Source organism: Galeopterus variegatus, unplaced genomic scaffold (genome assembly GCF_000696425.1).
Source record: "Galeopterus variegatus unplaced genomic scaffold, G_variegatus-3.0.2 Scaffold212, whole genome shotgun sequence".
Taxonomy (NCBI): Eukaryota; Metazoa; Chordata; class Mammalia; order Dermoptera; family Cynocephalidae; genus Galeopterus; species Galeopterus variegatus.
The window spans coordinates 563299-580047 of record NW_007726323.1 but is presented as its reverse complement, the minus strand read 5'-3'; the positions used below and the strand labels follow the sequence as shown (position 1 = coordinate 580047).

General features: G+C 40.2%; 1 protein-coding gene across 2 annotated transcripts in view; it reads left to right on the top strand.

Annotated features, from left to right (window-relative positions):
* Window positions 1–2902: 2902 nt before the first annotated feature.
* The window catches only part of HMGXB3 (HMG box domain containing 3), a 50095-nt gene continuing 36248 nt past the window's right edge, over window positions 2903–16749 (top strand). The window contains exons 1-6 of one of the 2 annotated variants that reach the window (XM_008565906.1): window positions 3188–3464; window positions 3753–3777; window positions 6244–6382; window positions 7295–7469; window positions 10722–11219; window positions 12347–12445. In XM_008565906.1, coding sequence (XP_008564128.1) covers window positions 3300–3464; window positions 3753–3777; window positions 6244–6382; window positions 7295–7469; window positions 10722–11219; window positions 12347–12445 — 1101 coding nt within the window. In that variant the 5' untranslated portion in view covers window positions 3188–3299. Of the gene's footprint in view, window positions 3465–3752; window positions 3778–6243; window positions 6383–7294; window positions 7470–10721; window positions 11220–12346; window positions 12446–16749 lie in introns of both variants that reach the window. The other variant, XM_008565905.1, reaches the window with a different exon arrangement.

Here is a 16749-nt window from a genome sequence, read left to right as displayed (position 1 = left end):
GCAAGATCTGCATGACTCCAAGTGTATGAAAAGGTGGAGAGTCACAACATTTCAAAGATGCTGTGGTAAAGAGTTGGTATTTTGAGTGCAACAGATATCCACTGAAAGTTTTCACACAAGTGTCATGATCTGTTCTGCATTTTAAAATGACCACTCTGGCTGTTTAGTGGAAAATGAATGAAAGAGACAAGGAAACCAATTAGGATATCAGGATGCTGTTGCTGATACTTCCGGTAGAGATGACAGCAGAAGTGAGGGGCAGGTAATAGTACGGTTCCTCTCTGGGCCTGTTCTCCCATTTTAAAATGGACTCAACCAGGGAGGGCATATCAGAATCTGATATCCAGACCCAACCTAGGACCTACTGAATAAGAATCTCCATGAGGAAATATATATATATATATATATATATATATTTTTTTTTAAAGATGACTGGTAAGGGGATCTTAACCCTTGACTTGGTGCTGTCAGCACCACGCTCACCCAGTGAGCCAACCGGCCATCCCTACATGGGATCCGAACCCGCAGCCCTGGTGCTATCAGCACCGCACTCTCCCGAGTGAGCCACGGGCCGGCCCAATATATATATATATATATTTTTGAAAAGCTCTCATAGTGATTCTGATTGCAAACCACAAGACCAGATGATCCATAAGGTCCTTCCAGATTGAAGTATTGGTCCCTAGATGGGTGCTCCAAACTCAAATGCCTTTAGGGGCCAGAATGGTGGCATAAGTGAGTGAAACAGAGATAAGGTATTTGGAGAGTGTTGTGGTCTGTGTGCTCTGTCTAGAGTTATTAAGAATTTAAAACAAACAACCATCCCCTGATCTACCCCACCACTGGTCAAACAATACACAATCCAGCAGTAGCAGTTTTGGTAAATGCCTGCTTAGGCATTTTATCATGAGAGTCCTCAAAGGACAAGAGAAATTACTATGACCTTATGCTGTGATTGCCTCTTCCCAAGGGCAGATTTTTTGCCACCATCTCCACACATCTACATATCTATTCATGGCATCTTCTGTGTGTCAAGCACTGTGCTTGATGTCAGCCATACAGAGATGAATGGAACATAGTGCCCACCATTGAGCAGCTTACCAGGGAAGCAGGGAAGACAAAAACTAGAGTGTGAAATACTATAACAGAGGTAACAGAGTACATACTTCAGGAAGGCAGAAGTGGAGATAATCAACTTGGGTGGGGCATGAAGTGGCACTGCACTTCAAAGAAGAAACAATTTTAATGTTGGACCTTAAAGAATAAATAAACAGGAATTCATGTGATGTAGGGAAATATGTGTAAAGACAATGAAGTATTACAGAAAATAAAATGTCATGATCAGGAAAATGTAAGTCTTTGGAGAAGAAAGCAAGGATCAAGTCGCAGAAAGGCCTAGTTAGGATTCTAGTTTGATCCCGGGGCAATAGGAGGTCTTTGGACATTTTGTTTTGTTTTGTGTTGTTCAAGCACCACTGATTGTGTGTGGAGGTTTTTTGGTTTTGTTTTTGGAACGACATGATCAGATTTGCATTTTAAAAAGAGTCCTTTAGTTGCAGGGTAGAGAACCTAATACGTAAAGTCCATTCTCTTAAGGGGAGGCCCTAAATCTGAGGATAAAGCAGGCTAGTCTACTAGGCCATATACAGTTTATATGTTAATTTGGGTGCAATAGGAAATTACTGAAGGATTTTGAGCAAGGAGAGAGAGATGACTGCTGTGTGAAGAATAGAATTGAAGGGTGTAAGAGAAAAAGCAGGAGTCCAGATGAGAGATGATGATGGTTTGGATTAGACTAGTAACATAAGAGATGGTAAGTAGTCAGTTTGGGGCCATATCTTTGCAGGTCTCGCTGATGGACGGGATGTGAAGTGAAGGAGTCAAGGATAACTCCCACATTGCTGGGTTGAACAATGAGCAATCCAGTGGATGGTGATGCCATTCACTAAGATGGGAACCAATTATGGAGGATCTACTGGGTAAACATAATTTGTTAAACCCTTTACATGCTTAACAGCTCACTTGTGGCAGCGCTGGGATTCAAACCCAGGGAGGCTCATGACAAAGCTAGTACTGTTAACACTACAGAGTTATAGCTTGTTCTGGGAATTACCCATATTGAGGAGACATGGAAAGAGAATGAAGCAATAGGCAAACCAGACAAAGTCTTGGTCAAGCTAAGAAGATTGGATTTTATTCTAAATGAAGGAGAAGACACTGGAGGGTTTTAAGCAGGGAGTGACCTGATCAGACTTTCAGTGCAAAAAGACCAATTTGGCTGCTGTGTAGAGAATAGGTTGTAGAGGAACAAGAGTGGATGTGGGATGGTGGCTAGGAGGTTGATGACAGTGGTAGATGGAGAGTGGTCAGACTGAAAAGACATTTGCAAGATAGGGAGGGTCGTGCAGGAACTTGTACAAATGTGGAACAATCTGTGACACCGGCAGGAAAAGACAATCCAATTCCTACCTAATTCCCGGAGCCTCTCCACACAGTCATTCAGCTCGGCTTGAATCACTACAGGAACTTACTTTTCTATCCGTGGGACAGTGGGAGAGACGGATTGGGGGCAGATCACTGGAGTGCGGCACTCAGAAGTATAAACTCTATCCTGAATGAGCAGGGACAGACTGAGGAAGGCTGGGGACAGGCCTTGAACGCCGTGCTGAGAAGGTGGCGCCCGACAGGGCTCTAGGGATTGAAGCGGGGCCTCGACTCCTCAAACTCGGCACAGCTCCACCCCTGTTACCTGAACTCCCCACAGCAGTGCCTGGGGGCTGAACGGCCGGGGGTGGGGGTGGGGGGCGGTCCCACAGCCGGCAGCCACAGTTTCCTCCTCTGCCCGGGACCTCTGGCCGGAAGCAGTCCGTCCGCTTTAGCAGCCCCTCTCCAAGCCTCTAACCAGTTCCTAGTGGCCCGCCTCCCTTGTAAGGGCTGGACTATTGCGCTTGCGCGAGGTGTAGCATGCAGTCACGCGCTGCCGGCCGCTTCCGGTGCGCCGCAAGGGCCGCCGGGACGGGTCTCCCTGGCGATCCGAGGTGTGCTGATCCCGCTACCGCCAAACCCGTGCCGCGGCGACGCCTGCGTCCCTGCTGTCTTCCTCAGGCTCCCCGGGGCTTGACCCCCGGGGCCCTCGGCAGGAGTCGGTGAGGAGCCTGCGGAGTGGACCAGTGCCCCTACATCCGCCCTCGCGAACCCATTTCAGGACTCCGAGGAGGGAGTACGAGAGAGACTGTCGCGACTCCGCGCCGAGTTTTGCCGGGCGGGGCCGCGGGGCCGGGGCTCCTCCAGCCCCCGGGATGCGCGCGCGAGCCTTCGCCTCCACTTCCTTGTTGCCACTGTCACAACTGGAGCCGCCTGTCTCCGACAGCGGGGAGCGCGAGTGCGCCGGCCATCCCCCTCGTAGAGCCCCCTGGCCGGGAGCCTCCGGGAATGTGAGCCGCCTGGCGTGCACGCTCCTCCGGGTAAGTCCCGCCCTGGAGGGCCATGTCGCGCTGCCGACCTGCTGGGCGACCTCTAGCTGGGTGCTGCGGCTCTCTGAGCCTCTGTTGCCTCTTCCACAAAGTTAGGACCAGTGAGCCTTAGTGTCCTCCTCCCACAGCCTTTGGAACATCTGACACCTAGAGAGGAACTAGCCCAGAGTCAAATAGCTGAGCCGTCACAGGCCATCTCATGAAATTCCGAGGAGGTTCTGACGGGACGGTCAGGGTGTCTCGCATGTTTCAGTTACTTCCCGTAAGTCTGTTTTACAGATGAGAAAACTGAGGCTTAGAAAAGGTAAGTAGATCGCTTAAAGTCATCGGGCTCTCTGCTGGTGCTTTTAAACAGTGTAACCTAAACTAGAATCCAGATCTTCTGTCTTCCAGAATCCTTGGTTTTAACCTTTGTGTTATCTTGCCTTTCTTTGCTTTGCTGTACTGAGGCATAGGATCTGAAAACAAACTTGGACCCAGGCTTAGAACAGGGTAGTAAACAAACAAACAAAAAACAAGGGGAGTCTCTTCCTGCTTCCACCCCAAGGTGGTTTTAATGATTTTGTTTCCTAACTTGTTTTTGTCTGGATGCTAAAACTTTATGTGCCATTCTTTACAGATGCTCTCCTGCAGTTACTGCTCTTCACAAGGCTTTCAAGGGCCAAGAAGTCAATTATTAAGGGCAAAAAAGCACAGTCCCCACATAGCCTTATTTGAACTCTGGCTTCCCTTACCCTTTACTGGCCTATTGCATACCCAGCCAAGTTGTGGACTATGTTCTCTCCCTGGGTTGCACTGTGACAGTTAGAATACAGGTTTTGGGGTTTTTTCTTTGTTAGTCTTTTTTTTTTTTTTTTTTTAAATGGGAAGAGGAATTATGTAGAGATGACAGTGAGCTAGAAAGAACCTTAGGAATAATGTGTTCTTAATCTAAGGGTATATCTTTAAAATTATAGGTGAAATACTGTGTCAGCATTTTTTAGGGAGGGCTTTTAGCTTTGACAACATTGTCAGAAGGATTATTGCCTCCCAAAATGTTAGGAGCCACTAAATTCATTCTCTTCATCTCATAGCAGAAACAGCTAAAATTTAGGGTATGGAATAGACTTGTCTGAGATCACATGGTTAGAGTTTAAACTTCGATCCAGGTCTCCTGACTCGACATGCAGTGCTTTTTTTCTCATGATACTTTATCATTTGTGGAGTGAGGGCTAAATGAGATGTGAGTGGGCTTTGTATTACACACATTGATCCAGTATTGACTACCACAACTCCCTCTTCCCAGAACCCTAAATTTTCTTCTGACAGATTTTCAGGAGCAACTATGTTATTTCCCTCTCATAAAATGCAAGTAGTTTCTGGGAATCTGTCTCCCTCCAAGGATTGAGGCTTTTGGTAAAACTTCAATTTAGAAGTTGGCTACAAATAATCTAACTTTTCTTGAACAAGTCAGTTTTTTATGCCATTGACTACCACAACTCCCTCTTCCCAGAACCCTAAATTCTCTTCTGACAGATTTTCAGGAGCAACTATGTTATTTCCCTCTCATAAAATGCAAGTAGTTTCTGGGAATCTGTATCCCTCCAAGGATTGAGGCTTTTGGTAAAACTTCAATTTAGAAGTTGGCTACAAATAATCTAACTTTTCTTGAACAAGTCAGTTTTTTATGCCCACCTTTTCCTAGACATAAAAGCTGTTAGTAGATTCTCTGTGTTTTTTTTTTAGGCCAGCGCCAGAGAGCTAATGTTGGTCTGTCAGATTGCTGTTCAGACCTGTGTTGTCCAATACTGTAGCCACTAGTTATATGTAGCTATTTAATTACATTTGAACAAAACAAAATTAATTCAGTTCCTTAGTCACAATAGCCATATTTCAAGTGCTCAATAGCCATATGTAGCTATTGTAGTGGCTACTATATTGGACAGCACCGATAAAGAATATTTGCATCATCTCAGTTTATTGAGCAGTGCTGGTTTAGAGTTGCCAGTAAAGATGAGTAACAGTGTAACATGATAAAAGAAGGGCCAGAGAGTTGGATTTTGAATTTTAAAAAACTCATCTCTGAAGTCCACCATCTCATCTTTAAAAATGAACCCTTTCTTTTGTGTAGCACTTCACTGTTCTAAAATAGTTATGTCTATTATATCTTTTATCACTGTAAATATGTGGTAAGGTGGGTAAGACGTCTTTTTTATACATGAGAGAGATCTGAACCTGAAGCAGCTAAAGGACCTACCCCAAATCATACAAGCTGGCAGTGTGATGAAATCTCTCATATACAGACACTTGCTGCGTGTTTGAATGAATGACTGAATGAAGCTATTTGCTTAAGGTGATGAAGGAGGGAGGGGCCAGAACTTGTGATTTATGGCCAAGTATTCTTTTTAACCCTTTTCATATAGAATTCTTGTAACGTGGAACTAATAAATCTTTTGAGTTGGAAGATAACTATGAGTATTCTGTGAGTGAATATAAGTGAAAAGGCTGGCTAAGCCAGTGGTCCCAAATTTGCCTGGTGAAAGGAATCACCTGGGGCACTTGTTAAGGATACAGATTTCCATATGGTTCAGAGATTCTGATTCAGAAGGGCTGAAGTGGAGCCCTGGGATCTGTATGTTTAACAAGTACCCCAGGTGCTTAGGATCTGCTGAGTTTTGGAAATGGCTAAACCTTAAGGCCCTAGCAGAGGTAAGGGATTATTTGATCAGGAGGCTGCTTCCCCTTTTAGGCAGATTCTTGAAACTTTGTGCTTGACTTTCCTCTCTTCTAGCCATGGATACATCATATGATGGTACTGAGGTAACTGTCGTGATGGAGGAAATTGAGGAAGCCTACTGTTATACCTCCTCTGGGCCACCCAAGAAGAAGAAAAAGTATAAAATACATGGAGAAAAGGCCAAGAAACCCAGGTTAGCCAACACGTTTCCGTTGCTGCTGGTGTTTATAACAGAATTTGCTCTTTGAGAAAGACTTTAAGATTCATTGAGAAAGAGTATCAATTGTTGAAGTCTTGGAATAGGCAGTGGGATTGGGGGGAGAGAAATGGAGAGTGGGAAGTGGCTGGATTTATGCCAGCATTTGCCATTCCTAGCTAAACTTTGCTTATTTTTATAGGTTGTTGCAAGATATTTTATCATACAGAAGGTAGAAACTACATACAAAGAGCTACATTATTTATTATTATTACCATTGTTGTTACTTAAATATTTAAAGCAAGGCATTCATAAAATTATGGAATTATAAATAGTACTGATGATATCTATGGAGATATTGTAGCTCTAATCTCCCTCATAATTCCAAACTTGGTAGCTGAGGCTACCAACATTGGGTCACTTTGATCATTCTACTTGCTTTCCTCTCTCAGCCTTGGGGAGGTGCTATTGACCCATTAGATGACCAAAGGCTGTGTAGAGGAGTAGAGAGTGTGAGTGATGACCAGACTAGGTAATAAGTCCCCTGAGTAATCCTTCCCTGAGAGTGGGATGACGGGACTCATGTGTCTTTCTTTGCTTATACCGGGTTTTAAAGCCAATCATTCCTGCAGGAAAGTGGTCCATGGAAAAGTAAAGCAGGTGAGCCTTTGCTTCCAGGTTTCTGAAGGGACAACAGCCACTTTCTTTACTATTCGTTTTGCCCTCTTCCCGTACACCATCTGGAGGTGTTATTTAAATGTGTCTCTGCTTGACTTTAGTCTCTTTTTAGATAAATGCTTTGAAATGAGAAGCTGGGTTTTGTATCAACCTGTTGACTGCCTTAACCCTAACATTGTAGTACTTACTGGTTGAATAAGGGAAAGCCTGAAGAAGTCATTGCTTCCTCAGGTCTGCCTACCTTTTGTACTATTACGACATCTACCTGAAAGTGCAGCAGGAGCTCCCCCACCTCCCTCAATCTGAGATCAATAAGAAGATTAGTGAGAGTTGGAGGCTTCTCAGCGTGGCCGAGAGGAGTTACTACTTGGAGAAAGCCAAACTAGAGAAAGAAGGTTTGGATCCTGTAAGTAATGTTTTTTTTTTTTTCAACTAATTTCTCCATTGATTCAATAGTGAAGGCCTTGGGAGACCAACCTTCTGTTGTTTTCTTTCCTTTTTGGGGGAAAATTTTTATAATTTTATCTTTCTTGAGTCTGGTGTTGTCTGTTCCTGTTTTGATGGTGCTCTGTACTCTCTTGTTTTCTTTGGTTGCAGCAATACAGGGAGCTAACATTTTCTGAGTTCACTGCAGTGAGCCTTAGGTTCCTTTTCTGAATTTTAGCATAACTTGGAGCCCCTTATCCTCATGGGTAGTTGGAAGTATTTTTCTTTAATTTATGAGGATATTTCAAAAAGTTCATGGAAAAAATATGATTAAAAGATAATACGGAATTTTAGCATAACTTGGAGCCCCTTATCCTCATGGGTAGTTGGAAGTATTTTTCTTTAATATATGAGGATATTTCAAAAAGTTCATGGAAAAAATATGATTAAAAGATAATACTAATCTTTCCATGAACTTTTTGAAGTACCCTCATAGTAGCTTATATAGGCATTTATCTTACATCATGTGTTTTCATACTACAGATGGAATGTAATGAAATTAATTTGTGTTGTATAGCTGCTGACAGCTGACAGTTATAACATAATCAGGAATTAGGATTGTTGTGTTTAGAGGTAGATACAGTTGCTTTGTGTAATACAAACTCTTTTGGTTTCCACTGGTGGTTGTGAACTATGCTAGAAGAAAAATGCAAGGTTAAAGCCAAAGATAATGGGGGAGACTGAGGCTTTGAATACTTGGATTAAAGAACTAGCAAGGAAGCATTTAGGTTTATGTCTGTCAGCCATGTTATTTCTGTTTCACAATAACAATATGAACTGACAACTGTTTAAACTGCTTTAAAAACTGAAATTCTTGTAGGAAAAATAACCTTGCTATTAAGCTGAAACCTTTTAACTTTTACTCTTTTCTTCAATTGAAACAATTGTCTCTAACTTCTTTTTTTTAATGTAGAGCAAAGCTTCCTCAGGAACTCAGCAACCATGTTACAGCAGAACAGTCTGTATTTTCCCTTATTGCTATTCTGTCATTTAGATTATTTTGTCCTTACTGACTTAGCATTTCTCTTCCTGGGAGAGCTTTGTGTTACCTACAGGCCTATAGTCTTGGAGATGCTGCTTTCCACTCCCTCCTCTAGATGGTTTGTTTATAAACACTGAGCCTGGGAAATAATCCCTTTGGGGTAGAAGAGGCAGAGTTTAAGAAAAGTACACCTATTCCCTTTGGTTTCCCCATAATAAAGTCAGCAATCTTTTTGTCTATGATAAAGACATTTTTACCTAATCATGGAATGATTTGGTTTTTAAAACTAGGCACTAATGTAGGTTCTTATCAAGACTATAGAAAAATTTAAATAAATTGTTTGCAATGATTCTTCCTTATCCATATGCTTATCACCATATCTGCCACTACTGTGAAGAACATGAACAGATTAGCTCTGATACTAACTGGCTGGTGACTTTGGAAAAATTATTTAACTTTTGAGTCTTGGTTTTCTCATCTGTAAAATGGGAACAGTATCTACTCATAATGTTTAAAATAGATAATGTAAATTGCCTGAGTTCTTGGCATGTACTGACTTGGTTAATAAATAATATCTAGTGACCATATAGTAAAAGTTGGCATTTATTGAGCATCTGGAATGTACCAAGACTGGGTGAAGCTTTATGTGCTGTGTTTGACCTCTCCCAGATTGCCTGATGTGACGGTGAGACCCTCCTGCCTGTGTACCTTGGGAGCCTGTCGGAGCCCTTGACGGCTCTTCAGTTCTCCTGCCAAGTACGGGGCCCATAGTTCCAGTGTTATTCCTTCCAGTCTGTAAAATGAATGTCATCCAGGTCATCCTGAATTCTCTGTGCTTGGATTTAAGTCCATACTATCCTATATATTTGCTGCCATTTAGTCTTGTTCTCCTAACCTGTCTGCTTCAAAGGGTTATTTGAGAATGTCATTTCCCCATTACATTAAAGGTTCCATAAAGGATTCAATCTGAGTGCTTTTATGTTTTATTTGAGTGTTTCTTTTAACTTTCATCTTTGAGTGCCTCCTTTGTGCTTTAAGTAGTTTCATCAACTTCTGGCTTTTGATTTATTTAAGGATCCTTTTGTAATTGACTTTAGTGTTCCTTCTAAAAGATGCTTCTGAAATTATTTTTTTGTTCCCTCTAATTTCAGTTCTTACTTAATCCATCCACTTTGAATTTTTCTGTTTTCCTTATTGGGTGACTTAATTTAAATTGAAAAAATAAAACAAAAATGCCTTTTTCTTGGTGCCTATTAGCCATGCAGGGTTGTGCTTCCTAGTACCTGGTCTTTTGACTCCTTAGAAGACTTGGCCTGGAGTCCCAGCTTTACTACTTACTAATTTTGTGTTTTGGAAAAGTTTACCCTCCCTGAGCTTCAGTGTCAGTTTCCTCATTTGTTAAATGGGAATAATAATAGTACCTAACTTAATAGTGTTGTTTTTAAGGTAAAATTAGATAATAAGTTTGAAAGCATTTTCAAAACCATTATCAGTGCTAAGTCAGTGTTAATATTCATATTCTTTTTTTTGCCCCTTACTATACTCAGGACCTTATCAGATAACCCCTACTATATATATATACTTTCAGGAAACCTTCTCAGTTTTGTGTTATGTACATCCACTTCTCTGCAAGTCTGAGAGAAGCCAGTGTGGTCAGAATCCTTACTTGCTGCCTTGAGATTTAACTCGGTCTATTGACTTGTATTTTATGCTTTGGGGGGTTTTATTGAGCATTTCACATTCTGCTGTTTAAATCTTATGCTGTTTTGAAATCCTAAAGTACCACATCTCAAAAGGAACTCACAAGTACATGGCAGACTCAGCTCATTTTACAGATGGGGGTAGCAGAGGTCCACAGAGAGGAAAGAATTTGCTCAAGACTATGCAGACCTAGGGTTCCAGCTCACAGTTTCAGATGCCAAGATCAGTGCCCTTTCCAGAGTTCAATCTATATTATGTTTCCTGTGTGACTGAGTGAGTAAGCTACATTGGCTAAAGTGTGAATCAAATGAAGATGATGTTGCTGTAGACAGGCTGACCCTATCTGAGTCAAGTCAAGAGAGTGGAGTCTTTCTGGTCCCTTTTGCAAAATAAAATAAAAAATAAAAATGAGCTAATAAATATATATCCATGTTGTCTTAATCCATTTATTTCTGCTTATCTCCCCTTTTCTGTCTTTCTCATCCTCAGAACTCTAAGCTCTCTGCACTGACTGCTGTGGTTCCAGACATCCCAGGTTTCCGCAAGATCCTCCCCCGCTCAGATTACATCATCATCCCCAAGAGCAGCCTGCAAGAGGACCAGAGCTGCCCTCAGCTAGAGCTGTGTGTGGCTCAGAACCAGATGTCCCCTAAAGGACCTCCTCTTGTGTCCAACCCTGCCCCGGAGACAGTACCCTGCCATGCAGGCATGGCAGAGCAGTGCCTGGCTGTGGAGGCCCTGACTGAAGAGGTGGGAACCCTTGCCCAGCCAGGTGCTGTACAGGAGATCGCCACCTCAGAGATCCTCAGCCAGGATGTGCTCATAGAGGAGGCCTCCTTGGAGGTAGGGGAGAGCCACCAACCTTACCAGACAAGCCTGGTAATTGAAGAGACCTTAGTGAATGGCTCATCAGATGTCCCTGCTGGAAGCCTGGCTGTGCCCCACTCCCAGGTTGGGGAGAGTGTGTCTGTGGTTACAGTCATGAGGGTAAGTGGCTTTGATACTTACGTCTTTTGCTTTGTCTGGAGTTACTAAAAAGGCAGCTGGCACCATGCATTGTGATTCTGGAGCAGTGGTAATTAAGAGTGCTGCTGTGGCACTTCTAGTGGGACTGCAGTTCTCTTGAATGTGTCTTGCCCCTGGGCTTGCTCCAAAGTTCTTTTCAGTTTCTCAGGCCCCTTACCAACTCCTCTTTGCCCAGATCAGCCAGAATTTTCTTCACATAAGGTACATTAGCAGGAGAGCTGGAAATGGTTATTTGAGCTATCCATGAGTCAAGGCCAGGATCTGTTAGGCTATTAGTATCAGTTAGGGTTTTAGGTTCCTTGATGACTGTTTCAACAAACAAATTGGCATCTTAAACTCTATACAAAAATTTTCAAAAAGTCTTCCTTGGCATAGATAAAAGATGTTCTCTTCAAAGCCAGGTTTACAGGACTAGTAGCTAAGAAAGAAGAGACAAATCTGTATTCAGTAGCCAAAATGTCATGCTCAGTTGAGGGGAAAGCAGCAGTTTCAGTGATCCCACAAGCTGAAAGTTGGGGAACTGCCACCATGCCCCAGTGTGCAACCTCCCCTGTGTTGCCCTAGATAGAATAGCATCCTCAGAGAGATGGGAGTCCTTCTGCTTGGGCTAAGAAGACCAGCATACTGTAGCCCCTATGGCCTGGGCAGAAGAGAGCAGGTACACGGTTAAGAAGTCTATCCCAGACTTAAGTCCTTATTTGTTGCCTCAGTGCTGTTTATGATAATGAAGCATGCCACTGGCCTGCTTAAGGCAGATTAATAGGGTGTGAAGAACATTTCACAGGGTCAGAAGAATTTGACTCTCTCACAAACTGCTTATATGATGTTGGAGTCCTAAATCTCTTAGAACCTCAGTTTTCCATCTGTAAAAAAAAATGAGGATAGCATATTTTCCCTGGTAATAGTTTTCTCTTTTTTCTTAAACTTTTTATTTTGAGATAATCGTAGATTCATTTCTTTTGATATACATGTTGGATAAGCACTTGTCTGTGGTTATTGGACTTGATCTAGTCTTGCAGTGTTTTGGGTGGCCCTGGGTGTTCTTCACTCTGTTTCAATGAAACTGTTCTTCTCTCCACTGCCCACAGGATTCCAGTGAGAGTAGCTCCTCTACACCAGCCACACAGTTCATCATGTTGCCTCTGCCTGCCTACTCAGTTGTAGAGAATCCCACCTCCATCAAACTGGTCAGTATGTGGGGAGGTGATGGCAATTAGAGCACCAAAAGAATTCTCTTTCATCCCCATAACAGTCAGCCTCCAAAAAAAAAAATAAACTCTCCCAAGTAGTTTTCTAAAAGTCTTAGAACCTTAGGACACCAGAACTGGCAAAAATCTCAGGGATTATGTGGTCCATGTGTTCTTATCTGGGGGTTCTGTAGATAGAGCTCCACAGGATCCATGAACTCCCCTCAGGTTATATACAGACTTTTCTCCTGGAGAGCATTTTGCTGGGATATGTTCTGTTGCTTTTATGAAATTTTTAGAAGCATACATGGTTTAGAAAAATTGAGGAGCCACTGATTTAATTCAGTCCTGCTATTGTACAGGTTAGGAAAAGGCCCAGAGAAAGGATTTGATCAAGGCTACTAGGTTACAAAACAACCCAGAACTAGGATTCTGGTTTCTTGATTCTCATTTGATGTTCTTTGCATCACACACTGTAGTTTCTGGGCTGAGATTTGTTCCTAAATATTTTATACTTTTTATGCTATTATAAATGGTATTTTAAATCTTTCAATACCTGATTGTTCACTGCTTGTACATAGTAATACAATTGATTTTTTTTGTATTGAGCTTGTATCCTGTAACTTTGCTAAACTCACTTATTTGTAGATTTTTTGTAGATTCTACTGGATTTTCTACATAGATAGTCATGTTGTCTGTGAGTTAAGACAGTTTCATATCTTCCTTTCTGATCTGGATTCCTTATTTCTTTTTCTTGCCTTATTACATTTTCTAGGACCTTCAGTACAATGCTGAATAGAAGTGGTAAGAGCAGACATCTTTGTCTTGCTCCTCATCTTAGGGGGAAAGGAGTTAATCTCTCACCATTAAATATGTTAGCTGTAGGTTTCTCGTAGATGCCCTTTATCAGGCTTAGGAAGTTCTCTGTTCCTAATTTTCTGGGAATTTTTATCAAAAATAGATATTGAATTTTGTCAGGTGCTTTTTCTATGTCTATTGAAATGATCCTTTGGGTTTTCTAGTTAGTGTGGTGAATTTCATTGTTTTTAAAATGTTAAAACAACCCTGCATTCCTGGGATAAACCCCACTTGGCAGTGTTGTATTATCTCTCTTATGTATTGTTGGATTTGGTTTGTTAAAATTTTGTTCAGAATTTTTACATCTATGCTCATGAAGGATATTGCTCTCTAATTTTTTTGTACAGTCTTTGCTTTTCATATCAGGATAATGTTGCCTCATAAAATAAGTTTGGAAGTACTTTTTCCTCTTCAGTTTTCTGGAAGAGTTTATGTAGTATTAGCATTATTTCTTCCTTAAATGTTTGGTAGAATTACCATTGAAGTCCTGAAGTTTTCTTTGTGGGGAGGTTTTTAACTGTAAGTACAATTAAAAAGATAAATATAGGAGTATTTTATTCAGGTGATCTATTTTTGAATGAACTTTTAGTATTTTGTCTTTCAAAGAATTATCTTCATTTAGGTTGTCAAACTTATTGACATAAAATTGTTCATAACATTTCTCTATTACTATTTTTCAAAAAATTTTCTGTAAAATATGCATATTTTAAGTGCATAATTCAGTGGCATTAAGTACATTCACAGTGTTGTGCAGTCATTACCAATATTAATTTCTAGAATTTTTTCATAATCCCAAACAGAAACTCTGTACTTGCTAAACAGTAACTTATTCCTTCTTAAACCCCAGCCACTGGTAACTTCTGTTCTGCCTTTTGCCTCTATGAATTTGCATGTTCTAGGTACTTCAGATAAGTGGAGTTGTACATATATTGCCCTTTTGTATGTGACTTTCACTTAACGTAATGTTTTCAAAGTTTATCTATCTGTTAGTATGTATTAAAATGTTATGGCTGACTCATTGTGTGTGTATACCACATTTTATTTATCCATTCATCTGTTGATGGACATTTGGGTTGTTTCCACCTTTTGGTTGTTGTGAATAATGCTATGATCTTTGGTGTACAAGTATTAGAGTCCCAGCTTTCAATTTTGGGGGGGTATATAGCTGGGAGTGGAATTGCTGGATCACGTGGTAATTCTGTATTTAAATTTTTGAAGAACTCTTATACTTTTAATATCTATAGAATCTGTAGTTGAGAATCTGTAGAGATTTCACTTCTTTCATTCCTGATACTGGTAATTTGGGTAGTCTTTCTTTTTTTCCTGATAGGCCTGGGTAGAGGTTAATCAATTTTATTGCTCTTCTCAAAGAAGCAGCTTTTAGATTTATTTTCTTTATTGTTCTTTGTTTTATTTTAACATTTAATTTTATATATTTGTGGAGTACAGTGTATTGTTTCAATATTTATTTTGTTTTTGTTTTCTATTTCACTGATTTCTACCCTGTTATTTATCATTTACTTTTCTTTTTCTAGTTTCTTAAGGTAGAAGCAGACGTCATTGATTTGAGGCCTTCTTTCTTTTCTAATATAAGTACTTAGTGCTATAAATTTCCCTCTAAGCACTGCTTTAGTGGCATCCCACAAATTCTGATATGGTATGTTTTCATTTTCATTCCATTCAAAGTACTTTCTAATTTATTTTTTTGACCCATTTTTTATTTTTTTGGTGGCGAGAGAAAAGGGTATCTGAACTCTTGACCTTAGTGTTATCAACACTGCACTCGAACCAACTGAGCTTACCAGCCAGCCCCCATGAATTCTTTAGAAGTGTATTATTTATTTCCAAATATTTGGGGATTTTCCAGATATCTTTCTGTTTTTGAAGTATAATTTAATTCCGTTATGGCTAGAATTTTATGGTTTGTAACACCTGAATCATTTTAAATTTATCGAGACTTATTTTATGGCCCAGAATATGGTATGTGTTGATAAATGTTCTGTGGATACTTGAAGAGAATGTGTATTCTCCTGTTGGGTGGAGTGTTCTATAGATGTCAAATTAGGTCAAGTTGACTGATAATGTTGTTCTACTCTTTTATATCCTTAACTGATTTTCTATTAATTATTGAGAGAAGGCATCCAACTATAATTGTAGATTTGTCTATTTCTTCTTACAGTTCTGTTAGTTTTTGTGTCATGTATGTTTACTTGCTTACTAAGTACGTAAACATTTATGATTGTTATGTACACTAGATAAATTGACCCTTTCATTATTATGAAATGACCTTCTTTATCTGTAGTAATATTCTTTACTCTGAAATTTACTTTGATGTCTGGACTTTTTTTGATTACTGTTATTAGCAAGGTATATCTTTTTTCCATCCTTTTACTTTTAACCAATTTATATCTTTGCAGTTAAAGTGTATGTTTTGTTTTTTAGGCAGCATATACTTTGGACATAAAACTGTTATTAGCAAGGTATATCTTTTTTCCATCCTTTTACTTTTAACCAATTTATATCTTTGCAATTAAAGTGTATGTTTTGTTTTTTAGGCAGCATATACTTTGGACATAAAAGCAAGACCCATCTGAGAATCTTTGTCTTTTAACAAACACTCATTTTTTTTTTTTGGCGGCTGGCTGGTACGGGGATCCGAACCCTTGACTGTGGTGCTACAACACTGCACTCTGACTGAGCTAACTGTTCAGCCCTCTTGAGTGTTTTTTATTAATCTGTTGTCTCTTTTTTATTGGCTTATTAGCTATTGATTTTGTTTTGGTTATTTTAGTAGCTTCTTTAGAATTAATAGTATACATTTTTAACTTTTCACAGTCTGTCTTATCTTCATAAAACCCTACTATGGATAAGTAGTGTATTCTTGGATAAGAAAGTTGCAGTATCTTAAAAAAGGTACAGCCACTGCAAATTGATTCATGGAGAAACTGCTTATTTCTCCTGAGCCTTTGTTCTCCTGGAAATTACTGTTCTTTCATGTTCTAGTAACTGTTAGCAAAGATCTTCTAGAAAAGTATTTTATAAATAATACTTGGGACTGAAACATCAGCCTTGAACACTAACATTTTTTTCTAAAATCATTTCTATAGGTTTCTATTTAGTATTTCCAAGTTCATAGTAACTTAGTTATAGAACTAACCTATCTTAAATTTTACTCTGCTTTCTGGGGGTGTTCAGAACGAAGAATCTATATTGGGCCACAGTCTGTGAAAAAAATCAGAAATGTTTTATATTCCAATAATAATCCCTCACAAACCTGTTGAATCTTTTATGATTTACTAAGTGACGTGTTTCCTCACCACTTGCCTCATTTGCTTCTCAGGACATACCTGTGGAATAGGAAGAGCAGGTGATTTTTACAAGGGAGAAAACCTAGGGCCCAAGTGTTAAGGTGACTTCCCCCCAGGTCATTCACTGTGTTAGTTACA